Source organism: Nesoenas mayeri (assembly GCF_963082525.1).
Source record: "Nesoenas mayeri genome assembly, chromosome: 6".
Classification (NCBI taxonomy): domain Eukaryota; kingdom Metazoa; phylum Chordata; class Aves; order Columbiformes; family Columbidae; genus Nesoenas; species Nesoenas mayeri.
This window is the reverse complement of record NC_137545.1, coordinates 17,715,841-17,729,537: the sequence shown is the minus strand read 5'-3', so window position 1 is coordinate 17,729,537 and position 13,697 is coordinate 17,715,841. Positions and strand designations below refer to the sequence as shown.

General features: G+C 35.3%; 1 protein-coding gene across 1 annotated transcript in view; it reads left to right on the top strand.

Annotated features, from left to right (window-relative positions):
* GULP1 (GULP PTB domain containing engulfment adaptor 1) overlaps positions 1-13,697 on the top strand; it is a gene marked incomplete at its 5' end in the record, with an annotated part of 75,696 nt that overhangs the window by 51,560 nt on the left and 10,439 nt on the right. The window contains 2 exons of the mRNA XM_080346949.1: positions 7,190-7,414; positions 10,207-10,345. Of these exons, the coding sequence (XP_080203075.1) occupies positions 7,190-7,414; positions 10,207-10,345 (364 nt within the window). The remainder of the gene's footprint in view (positions 1-7,189; positions 7,415-10,206; positions 10,346-13,697) is intronic.

Here is a 13,697-nt window from a genome sequence, read left to right as displayed (position 1 = left end):
AACTTGCTTCCCAGCAGATATTCTTCATGTTACATGCTGTGAACATAACATGATCATTCTCGTAATTTGTAAAACTATAAAGTTTAGGTTTTTTCAGAGCTCTCATGTTACTGAATTATAAAGAGATGCCAGTGCCATGCTAGAAATTTCTGAAGCTTTTTTAGAGATAATAAATAATTTGATTTATTTGTATTTTGTTAATTTGATACAGCTATAACTCCTTATCTGTCAGTCCAGTTTGCTGTTATTCTGTATGATCAATGGAAAGTTTCAGCCCTTGTACTTGATATCTGATATGATAAAAGTACATGTGCCCTTAACTGACATCACAGTAATTTGTAAAAAATTGTTCAATTTCACAAGCCAACAACAGATGGTTATAAATTTGCTTCTGTTAATAGTACCTTGGATTTTCTTATCTTACGCTTTCCTTTTTGTGTTTGGCTGTTTGCACAGTGTTTGTACTTTCTCAAGCTTTGCCACATGTGCTGAAATGACTTTCCTGCCTTACCGGTTGTTGACTGTGCTCTTGAAGTGCTTAACGTGTGGTCGCGGAGACACTGTGGAATCAGTAATTGCTTTAGCACTTCAGAAGGCAACAGACACCAACTGATGTCATTGTCGTGCTTTATTTGCTAAAATACAGGTTTAGGACAGAATGTCTTTCCCCCTTGTCAGGAACTGAGAAACCATGGTATCATTTCTATGCAATACCAGTCTGTCATTTCTTTACTCCTGCTTCTTCCTTGTCAAGATTTTGGTGTCTTTAATTATTCTAGACACATCAGTCTTCACATAAATTTTTAATGAAAGAAGTAGGTAGAAAATACCTTCAGAAATTCCAAGTTTGATTATTTTTGTAGTATTTCACTGACCCTTTACACTTTTTTTTTTTTCCCCAAAAGCCATTTCTCATTTTTCCTGAGAGTGAAGCTAAAGCTTAATTCCTCTGAGTCCCAGATTATTTTCCAATAAGCAAGACTAGGTTACATCTCCTGTTCTCACTTCAGCATCAAAAAGAAAATAGAATTTGAGAGCGTCTTTAAACTGTGGCATGCATCGTTTCTAAGCAGATATATCCAGACTGTCATTTAAAATAAAATTTTCTAGCTTCCTGTTGACATTTGAAATGGGTTTGCGAGCTGAATATAAAGATGTACATAAAGGAATTTGCTGGAATTCATGCTCAAGATCAAATGTAATACTATCAAGACTTAAAATTCAGTTTCTCTTTTGTTTCCAAAATATTTTTTAAAATATTTGTAGTTTATCAAAGATGGTACCTTGTATAAGTGATGCTCAAGAGCAAAACAGATAAACCATGCTGGTCTCAAAATGTTAGTTTCCTGACAGATTTTCTTCTCAAACAGGTATATTCACATATTGAACTCTTGAGTAATAATGTAGAACAATTTATTGGCAAAATACAGTCCTAAAACATCTTAATTTGCTATTCTCTGACATCAAAATGTGTCAAAAAAATTTTACACATGATGTTTATCTAAAATCCATCAGTGGTCTAACTAGGAGTAGAAAACGCAAGCAGTGAATTGTAAGCTGAAGCTTTATTTTGAACACACAATTAAAAATATTTTGTATGATTGATAACTTCACATGTAAGAGAGTATTTTCTATCTGATACATCCATTACTGGTTGTTTTAATTGTATTCTTTTTTAGGCAATAATAATAAATTTGAGTATTGCAGTGTTTATTGTGAGCCCTTCATTGCTCTACTTAATAAAAATCCATTCATATATTAAAATGAAAATAATAATAAATTTGAGGTGACTTTTCTCTCTTTTGAGTTTATAAGTAGTGCAAGTAGTCTTGTTTGGGAAATACAAAGAGAATTCTATCTAAAACTGCTTTCCTCATTCTTCTTGCTTGTATTGCTGGTTTTTTTGCAGGCCTTGTAAGGATTTATATGAGGGCTTAGTTTAAAATCATACTGGCTGAAATGGGCCAAAACTATGTGTATGAACAATGCAATTACGTACCCTTTACATTTTTGCAATGTGTAAGGGGCTGCAGAATACTGACAGCAATTGGCTTCTGCTTTTGAGGGGTACATTTGCTACCAAAATTACTTGTTGTTTAGTTATTAGTATCACTATGAAAATTTTTCTGTGGCTGTTCTAGATCTAACCAAATGGCCAAATTAACACCAATCTGAGTTGCTTTTTCTATCAGTTCGTAAACTGTAGGGGAAAAACCAAATTTCTTTCTGAAGCTATAAAACAAGCTGTTAAAAGCAAGGAGATCATAGTTGGAAATGAAAAAAAAATAAGAAAACTCAGTTGTAGTCACAGCCTGGCAGTGTTCAAGAACAGACTGGACAATGCCCTCGGACACCTGGTGTGAACTCTGGGGTTGTCATATGCAGCGACAGGAGTTGGACTCAATGATCCTTGTGGGTCCCTTCCAACTCAGGACATTCTATGATGATAATGTCATGTAAAATATATTGTGAAAGTTGAACACCGAACTATCAATCAGGGCATTTCTCCTCAGGGCATTGTAACTATTTAGATTTAAGTTTTTTTAGCACATTCAGTAAATAATAAACTGCTTAGTGATCTTTTTTTTCTACTTTTGAGCAGATGTTTTTATGTATGCTAGTCTTGCTAAAACTTTGAAGTTAGTCTGTAAAATATCTGTATTTGCCAATGAAGAAATGTTCTGCAGTAGAAGCAGAACTTTATTCATTTCCTGAGTGGATTTGTCAAGGACGTACTATATCAAAGAATGAGTTTCCTTAGAGTAGTTTGCCTTTACAGCTGTAATTCCATATGCCACGGGAAATGTTGGCATGGGATGTTGCTTTTGTCTCTCACTCCATTGCATGTACAGCTGAAGTTTCCATTACTTTTATATGTGTGCTGTTTACTTTTCATCTGTTTCAGTGGTTTGGCAATACATTAATCGCTGGTGTTCTTTGCATTTGATCTTGATTAAATGAGGACAGTCTGATTTTCATTTTGTTGTTTGCCTATGATGACACTGCTTAAGTTTGTATTGCAATAAGACTTTGGATGCTGCTCCTACGTATAAATCCAACCTCCAAAGCTCAGTCCGTCCTTGGGAGTGGTGTTTCACACAACGTCTTTTATTTATTTATGCTGTCAGTGTTGCTTAGAGCAGCCTGATTAGCTGTACACGTAGCCTTCATGTGGCTAGCACTTACATGCAGTTTGCACCCTCAGTTTTTATAGTAGACTGAACAGTAAACTATTGCAGGTCACAGAGGAACCTCTGATGAGATAAGAGAGATTTTTAATCTATTTGGGGCTTGGCTGGAGTTTCTCAGGCATGCCTTGAAGGTTTCCTCTTTGAGCAACGTGTGTAAGGCAGGGAAGTAAGTTGTGACAACTGCATGACTCCAAAGTTAGACAAAACCCAGGAATATTCAGGAAAATAATTTAAAAGAGAGAATGATAAAATATGAGAAAAGCAACTTGAAAGGCAGCAGGAAATAGTATTGGGAGAAACGGACGCCAAAGGAATGGCGTTCTCCTCGTCACTATAAGTACTCTGAAACTAGTTGTATCTAAATGTATTCTTATCATGGCAGTGTTGCAAAATACCTCCTTTTTTACATGGAGTATTAAAGATAATGATTCATTAGACATTTTTTTAAAAAAGTTCTTTAAGTGTGACTCAGACGCATAGGCCACCTGCTCCTATTACCCTCATTAAAAAGCTTTAACACACTCATGAGAAAACCCCAAGATAGACATTGGAACTGCATGCATATTTCAGAAAACAGTTTTGGAATGTGTTTAGGCATATCACTTGATTCATGTTTCCATTAAGACTGCCAAGTGAGAAAATGCACGTGTTTTTTCTTTGCCTATCTGCTGCTTTTTCAATTTTATAATATTCTGTATTCAGTTCAGTGAGCACTTCTTCGTGAGAGTTTAAAATTCTATTATGTTTGGCATGTTAAAACAAAAAATTTGAAATTGTCTATGTCAGATTTCATGTTACTGAAAAAGTACTAAATGAACCGAAGCTGTAACAGTTAATGAATTAAACTGTTAATGCTTATACAGTATTTTATGAATTAGTGAATTAATGTATCTTTAGTAGTCCCAAATCTCAGGTAGCTTGTAATCAGTGGGTTTGTAACTAACTGCATAATTTCCAGTTCAAGGTCACTTACAGTTCCATGTAACATTCACTGCAGTTATCCACTATGGCGATCCTGTATATTACCAACTTGAAGATTCTAAGGAAGAAAAACATTTTTTAATTCATTAAGATATTTATCTGATTCCTATGGGGGTATGACACAGAGATTGCAATCAATGTCTTGAGACACCTAGTAAAATCAAACAATTTTGAAATTATTTCTTGATCAACAAAAACTCATTCATGCTACATTTTCCAGTGTGCTGCAGCCTGATGGTGCATCTTCAGCATCATGCTGAGTAGGACGAATCAAAAGTAAAACCTTCAACAGGGACATAACAACATCTAATTGTAACAGAGATTAAATCCACTGAACTAGTATGTTGATTTCATTAAGAATGATTTCATATTGTTTTCTTGTGTTGATGAAATGGGGCCCAAACTGGAAAGTAATATATCAACATTGCCAATACTACATGTTCAGTATTACACAGTGGGAAGGTCAGACAAAATACAATTGCCATATAAAATGGCAATTTAATATGTTTTTACTATATTTTCTTCCTTTACAATTTGGTGTAAGACTCTAGTCTTTACTAGTGAAAACTCATTATTGACAAGACACATTTCCAAAACTGTCATATGAAGCTCGACAGCCTATATGGTGTGAAACATCCTAAGATCATTGCTTATCAGATAAACAGGAAAAAAACCTGAGTTTTGTTCTGTCCTGCATCCTGTGCTGCTATGTAGGGACATGAGGATTCCTTTGCTTTGCAAAAACAGGTCTCAGCTTTTGAGATACCTGCTGAAAATACCAGCAGGTGTTCTTCCACACCTGACTGCTCAATGTTCACAAAAAGTACACAAATAGTGTATGAAACCTTTCATTGCTTGAATTTGATATATGTTCATCATCCTTTCAGATTTTCTGCTTTCTATCCTGTATTCATTTTGCTGGTTTCTGTATGTTTTTTCATGTGATATTCATACTTTCTTATGGAAACTACTCATCCTCTGCTGCTTTGCATTTCAGGGAAATATTTTTGTTTTCTTAATTTGATGTATTTAGTATCTTCCAGTGTTTACTATTGTGAGATCTATTTTTTCCGTGTATATATATAGCAGTAAGTATTACATGTTAGGAATCACATGGTTGCATTCTACTTGTAGGCTAGTGATACTCTTGGAATAATAACCAAAATTGTATGTCTTGTAGATTTTTGCTTTCATTTTTATTGCTTACCATTCCAAACCCTCTGTTTCCAGCTTGACAACAGATGAATTGTTTGCAATTGCGATAAAAATTTTTTTTTCAAATTTTGATTAGAGTTTTGTGGTGTTTATTGATGTTGTCTTAAGTATGGCATTGTTAATAAATTTGGATACCTGTACCCTTAACCTCGCTTATCTGTAGAGAAAGGAACTAAGACTCAGTTTAAAAGGATTTGAAATGTTTTGTTTTCTACGTAACTCTAAAAAAGATGGTTTAAAATAATTGATTAAATCCTGCTCTACTGAAGTTATTCCAACCTATAATGAAAGAATCATGTCATATCAATTGTGTAACATTCTATGAGGAAAGTAAAAGCAGACTTCAAAATTTTTGCTGCATACGTTTGCCATTGCTTCAGCTGGGGCAAGTCAAGGGTTTTTTAGGCAAGATACCAACAGCACAGATCCAATTCTTGCGTACTGCATGTGTAGACTCTTGGCTCTAGCCAAGAACCGTTTGCATTTGTGTTCCATCTCTTCTGTTAAGATTCAAAGATTAATCTGTCCTCTAAAGCCTTATTTTAACTGTCCAAAGCTGTTCTCCTCAGATTTTGAGGCAGGAATTACAACTTGGCCCCAACAGAAAGATTGCATGGGCATGTTTCTTAAATATTTGAAGACATTTCCTTTATGCTTTTCTCTCCAGGATCAGTCCTGATGGCTCTTTGTTTCTGATTTCATCTAGACAAGATCCATTTCAGGATTACGGATATTTCCTATTCAGGCAAATAATTTAGGGGTTTTCTTTTTTAAGTGGACAAAACTCTCAGCTTCACTCTCAAACTTAAATAATCTTGCCGGAATATGCAGTTAAATATTCCCTAGTCATATGAAGCAGCTAGCCTCAGGTTCTTGTCTGCCTCATTCACACCAAAACCTTGCAGTTACCGCTTTGCCATCTGAGGTGAATGTTTTTGCCATTTGTATTCTAGTGTGGATGTTTCTCGACTGCCTCTGCTCAATGCTGTTCTGTGGATTTGTTAAGAAAGCCAGAGTATCTTACAATCCTCACCATTTTTGTTTTCCTAGCAGAGGAGTTTTGTTCTGTCCTGCATCCTATGCTGTTATTGTAGGGACATGAGGATTCCTTTGCTTTGCAAAAGCAAGTCTCAGCTTTTGAGATACCTGCTGAAAATACCAGCAGGTGTTCTTCCACACAGAAAAGTTGGCAGAAGGTTATTATTGTTCATAAAAGTTTAGGTTCTCAACTTCCATCAATAGGGATATGAAACCAAGCCTATTATTAATGTGAACATTAAAATTTGTGTAATGTGAACTTTTGCTGTAAGAAGATTTTGGTTAATTAATTTTTCTTTAAATATTGGTGGGATATAAGTGGTAGCTGTTTCCTGGTTTGGAGAAGGAAAATTCTCACCTGTACTTTAACCACCAGGGTAACTCTTCTCCCCAGATATGTACTTACTGCTAGTTTACATGTGCAGAGATGAGATATTGCTGATATGTTGGTGGATTTAAACATTTGTCAGTGCATCCAGCACACTCATTTTTGGAAAGATGCCTGTCTTCATTTTGTTATGTGTAATTATGAACAAGCAAGTCATCTTCATTCTAGTTGGTACTGGGCTCCCTTTGACTATGGTCTTTTTTTTAGATTTTCTTTTAAAATATTTTCAGGTTCTGTATCTTGTAACTATAGCATGGAAGAACAAGTTGCTGACAAACTTTTTTGAAGTAAGAAATGTGGGGTTTTTTTCTTCTTTCCCTCATGTTACCGTGTTCTGGTTCTCAGAATGTTTTCTCTTTCTGTGATTTCTTTCCAGCTGCTGCACATAAAGTGTGATAATGATGAACATATGTTTCAAAGACCTTCTACTTTTTTCTGGTGTAACAATGAGGATTCGCCTCCTTGTTTAGATATCTCTTCCATTACACTTACTCCTAGGAGTTCTCCTGACTCTAGACTATCATCTGGATTGTTAATACCACCACCTTCAAAAAGTGGTCTTCCAAAGCCAACCAGTGAATACAGCTGTCCAAGACCTCGTGTAATCCTGCTGTGCAAAAGCTTTTTGTGTTTTGGTTTTCTTTTTTTTTGGCTTTCATTCATTCTCTGTTGTGTATTAACTTGTCTTAAAAATGTGCATTTTGTACAGTGGTTTAAGGACAGAACAGATATATTTTTTGTTCTCTAGGGGTACTCTTAAAATACGGAATTTGTGAAGTTTTACTCTTATTTCTACATAGCTTTCTCTCTCCCACTCCCAAAACATAAATTCTTATTTTCCCAGAATGTTTAAATTACTTCATTAATTAATTACCTCTGTGTTATTTGTCAATCTTTTGTTAAAATTCTTTATATTAAGACTAGTTATTCAAAACAAACAATTATTAAGGTCCAACTTTAAGGGCTTATTCCCCCCACCATTAATGGCAATCAGCCATTAAAAACCTTTCAGCATACTTTATAAAAACTCTGTGCAAAATGAAGGTTGAAAATTATTCTTACATATGAAATGGGCATTTTGCCTGCTTTTTCATAGCAATATGCTTGGACTCTCAACTTTTCTTCCATTTGCAAGTAACATTTGGCTGTATTCAGCAAACATCATGGCTTTCTGCATGTGTTCACTAAATAAAAACTGCTTCTTGTGCTCATATGTACTCAAAATACACATTTCTTGAAAGAACTAAACTATAGTTTTACTTAAACTAGCTGTATGGATAGTACCATAAAGGCCAGTAACAACAAAATGGCATATAGATGGGAAATGACAGTGTAAAGTTTTGCTGGTTTTGCCTAAAAGACTCATTTAAGACTAAACATAAATACTGTTTGTTTATCTAGCTTCTGCGGAGCCATAAGCACTTAGCAAATAAGGAGAATCTACATTAGCATTTACTATGTCCAAGACCTTCTAGGATTAGCAATCCATGTTGGTGGGAAATTTAGGTTAATATATGGCACGTACCTGTACATTAAACCTGATCCCACCTTCTCGGTGCAGACAGAACGTATCTACGCAAGAGGTTTGTTTGCATGAAGAATGGAATAGGAGCTTTGTGGTACATTTCCTTCGGGTCAAGTACACCCATTGCCCTGCTTTGAGTGGGAGCAGATGACATTACATTGTACTGGTGCTCTGACCATTTTCAAAGCTGCTAGGGGGTTAATGGAGGGTCCATGAACACGGTAATGAGAGCCAGTTTCATCTAAATGGCAGGTTCTGAAATCTTTTTACAAGAGACTAGCTTTGAAATTGATATGCTAACTCATGTTGAGGTTAGTAAGTGGTCTGCATGTGTAAAAAACTTAAAATTAGTTATTTGGTGTAGTTAATTCATTTCTGGTCTTGCCAGGGAATAATATGACTCTGTATTCTTTTTAAATAGAACAACAACAAAAAAAGCAGTATGTTAAATTAGGATTTTGTTTTGTTTCGTTTTTCACTTTTTTCAGTATACTTGTGTAGAAATACCACAGGTTTTGGAGCTGTTGAACAGTTCTAGAACTCTCATTAATTCAAAGCTCCTAAGAAATAGGACTTAAGAGTCTACTTTTCTCTAAGCAGTGTATTCAGTGGAATACCATAGATAAATGTTCTTTCCTTGTCAGCACCCACTGCAGCATCCGGAGAGAAAGAAATTCAGGTAGTTCAGGACTGCCTATAGACTTAGCTTAGAAATCTGTGGCTTGTGCTGTCAGAAAGCAGCTTCAGTTGCTGCAGCAGAGGCACTAGAGAAAGTAACCTTCCAAAAGAAGGTTTAGGTGCATGAAACTTGCCTGGACAGGCGGTGCTAAGCACTACCTGCTTGCCACGTAGTCAGGTATTCTGAATAAAAGGATCTGGGTGTCTAATTTAACTGGTGCTTAAAAATTTGCATGTGAATATTTTGGTCAAATTGAATCTTATTTTAAAAGAGCAGGCTTTCCCTGTGCCTGGCTGTGTAGTCTTTCTAATACACAGAATGTAGGTTTTTTGAATTGTCTAATTAATAACGTTAACATGCAAACTAGCTTTGCAAACATATTTTGCCTTCAGCTTGTCGGTCTCAGTTTTAATGTATTTTATAATCTGTTTTTAGTGTTCAGTTTATTCTGACTTGACTGTGTCTCATTTGTGTCCTGAAGTAACAGACTGATGGCAGGAGGAATTAATCATTAAAAAATTCCTATGTCTATATAATGATAGTAATTGTTGCGTTTGACGTTTTTTTTTTTTCCTATCCAGTATTTTTTTGAACCCTTCCAAATTCTTACTCCTTACTAATGAAATCTCAACGGTTACACATTCGAGGATGAGAGCTTTATTTTGGAGATTAATATTCAGGGTATTGCATATCTAGGTTGTAACTTACCAAAAAGTACATTTGAAGCTTTGATCACAGCAGATTTTTTTTTTAGGCTGTCAAATAAGTTATCATGTAAAGAAGAATCAGTAAACAAGAAATATTGGAATTGTATCTTTTAATTTTGACTGCTTGTTCTGTGCACTCTGGAGGGTAGCATATGTGGGTCTTGTGAACGTATCTGTATTCATCCATCTGCGATAGAGACCTGCTTGTCACCAGCTTCTTCAGGTTTTACTGTGACATTTCTGGCTGTACCAGTTGGACTCAAAATGGGAAAATTACAGTGCTGCTTATGTATTAGAGAGTTTTAGCATGTCTCCAACTCTGAACTGCAAATGCCATTCGCTTGATGTCAGGAGCTGTTTTTTTGCATGCTGATGGTTATTTTTAACTTTTGAAAATGTGCCTCTTATCTGCATGCTCAAGAATTCAGTATTGTGATCTTTCATGTGAAATATTGCCCTAATATTTATTGTCCTTATTGTAGGCAGGCAGTGTGACACCTAAATCACCCTCCACTGACATCTTTGATATGGTTCCCTTTTCTCCCATATCCCCTCAGTCATCAACACCTACTCGCAATGGTACACAGCCTCCTCCAGTACCCAGTAGATCTACAGAGATCAGTAAGTTTTGTAACAACTGACCTAATTTTTGCTTACATTATATTTTTTTTAATGAAGCATCTTTAAAGATTTACTACATTTTGCATGAAAAGCCATATACAGTTTTTGTAAATCACATTTGATAATGCCATTTAATTTTTCTACCATCTTCTCAAAGTCTTTGATGTTGCTGCCAAGTTACATTTCTGAGGAAGACAGCAGGTGGAGTAAGTATGGTGATGATGATGCAGAAGGGAGAGCTGAAGAAATCCCTCAAGATCTAGACTGTCTTGGAATACTATTTTTAATACTACTTTTTGTATCATATGCAGCTTTGTTTTTCAGTTACAGTTGATGGACCTCACCAGATTTGTGAACCACTCCTAAAAGATCTTAAAAAGATGGTTTACAATAGCAATTTTATTTTCCGAAGGCTTGAAAGCAGCTAGGGTAAGGTTCTTGGTTTCACTGGAAATCTTTTTAGGAGTTCACAAAGTATTTTTTAAAGCCTTTGAAATCCCTGAGGGGAGGGGAGAGCAGAGCATACGCAAGCAATGTTCGAGGTTGTAGAAATGTCAGTCTATGTGTAATATCTTCTATTTCTGATGCCTATTTTAGTATGGATCAGGAATATTAATGTTACAGCCTGCCACCATATAAAACCACATATAAATAATTTCTGCCTGTTTTGGGGAATGCGTCTAGTATGTAGAAGTTTCAGGTGTGAATGAGAGCTGTGCAAATCATAAAAATGCATTGTAAAACTTAAGTCAGTGAACATCTTCCCCAGTACCATATCCTATGCACCTTTCAGTTCCATTGCTTAGGATGACGGTTACCCTCTAAAGAGAAAGTAGATGACAAGGCTATTGATTAAATTAAAATATCTGTTCTTTTAAAATTAAGATTGTAAATAAATTTAGATGAATTTCTATGAGTTTCTCAAAGGGTATATTGACATAATTTAAAACTGTTCTATCAAGAATAGTTAATATGAACTATTCTTAAATAACTTAAAAGAATATTAGACTATTCTAATAGAATATTAGAATAATTATTAGAATAACAGTTCTATTTTGATATTACAATAGAACTGTTTCTTTAAGAGAATTTTTATGGCTTTGTATTTCAAAGACACTCCCCCAAGAACTCCTTCTGTGTTTTCAAATTTTTCCTCTAAAACTACAGGCAATGCTACAAAATCATTCTCAGTGTGCATATCCAGATTTAACAATAATAACTTGAATTGATTGACAGGATGAGATTCTTTTTGGTTTTTTAGTTATTGTCCTACCTCGTTTTGTTGAAATTGGTGCTAGAAATCTTGTGGGAGTCAATGCTCAATGCTGAGCGATCTTGAGAATTCCAGTTTCGTAGTATTTGTAATTCTTTAATCAGTGAGTTTTGTAATATAGGAGATAATATAATATGCTTATTCAGCCATTTCTACTGTTTAAAATGGTTGTTTCTTCTGCACTTTATTAATTTGCATTAAATTAAGATGGTGTAGTTCAGAGATGTGGCAGTCAGTGTCTGTAATCCTCTGTGCTCCTCAGTGTGCTGTGCTTTAGAGAGGGGTTGCAGAAATACATCATAGTCTTTATACTTTTGATCCCAGCTCTTTCAGTCTATGTCATAGTACTTTATATGTTGAAAATTGTTGCATTCATCAGCTATTTACACGCTTTGGCATATTTCAAAAATGCAATTTGAAAGAAAAGAGGAATATTTTATAATCAAACAAGGACTTACTGTCTTGGATGAGAAAGTTCAAATCCTATTAGAATCTCATTCAAGCTGTGTAATGTTACATTACTATAATAATGTACAATAATACGTTGTTTTGTATGTTTTTATTGCTACTAGTACAAGCAAGCTGGCACTTTTTTCTCCAATACAAATCAGATAGGTGGCAACCAAGAGAAGCCAAAGTTTGGAGTCCCATTTTGTGAAGTCTTCTGAACATCATTTCATGTTCTTATCTATACTTCATCCCTGCACTTGAGTGTTTTTTCCCATCACTTTTGGTGAAATTATAGGATGATTTTCTTGGATTCTATCATTTTTGTAACTTCCACCTTTACCACATTCAGTAGTAAACAAGAAGAAAGATAAAGATGGGACATCTATTTGCTAGTGTCAGCCTCAGTGGCTCCATTTGTCCAAGTGAGGTTCACCTAGCTGTTATCAGATTTGCTTTCAAAGTCAGAGTTCATCTTACTCAGCAGCTGGCCAGTTTTCCCAGCAAAAATTGGGGGGTTCTAAATGATATTTTTTGCTTTGACTAGCTTGCAGTATGTACTTCAAGAAACCCAGCATTCTAATACTGGGATGGTGCAACAGTGACCAGTTCTCAGAAAGGCGGTTATCTGCAAAACTTTTTGGCTTTAAAAAAGGGAGAACATTTTGAATTCTGAGTTCTTATTCAGCATTATGCCAATATGGCTTCTCAGTAAATATCTACTCACTGCTAGTTATATCACTGATAGCAAATAGATTGGTTTAACCTGTTTCAAAGGAGAGAATTCCATTATATTTGGGCAGGAAGATGCAGATGGAACAAAATGTGGTGTCTCTTTAGGTAATAATTGCAAATAAGTGATTATTTAAAATTAAAAAAAAAGCCCTTTCCACAATTGTATTTGTAGTCAAAATGTTGCTGGGAAGTACCTCTTTTAATGCTAAGTTTGTGGGAAACAACTTGCATGCTAAAGATAAGCATTGCAGCCCAGTGTAGTCATTGCTTAATTGAGCAGTTGATGAATGCATGGTTAGTGGAACCAAAATGCAGTGTTAAACACCATGCTGCTGCTTCCTTATGAAGTAAGGCATTGCAAACTTCCTTTTGAGTTACCTTAAAGGAATTAATTTATTAATTTTAATCAATTAAAGGAGGAAATAATTTCTAAGCTTCTTGCTGGCACAGAACTTTTGTCATATCTCAGAAAAAAAGTGGAGAGGAACATTATCAAGTTGTTCAACATTTGTTTCACTCAAATGCATTTTGAGCAATCCAAGGTTGCAACTGGCAGATGTAGAAATCTGCTCCAGGACACTGACTTTCCAGAGATATTTAAGATTCTGTTGTCAGAATAATGATGGAACCATTTTGTATGCTGTAATAATTCCAAAAGAAAAAAAATATGGAGCAGCCTGCAGCTAAGGGAAATGCTTCCTGGACTTCACCACCTCAGCTTATTCCAAATATTTACTTGGGTGCTCGTCTTCAGTGTGATTAATTTTTGTCATCACAGCTGCTCCAGGACATCTGGGGAAAGCATACATCAGCATAACTCTGTGACAGGCTGATAGCTAAGGTAAAGAAGATTGGGATGCAGAATGCAGCAGAAAAGCCAAATATTTGTAGGGGTTT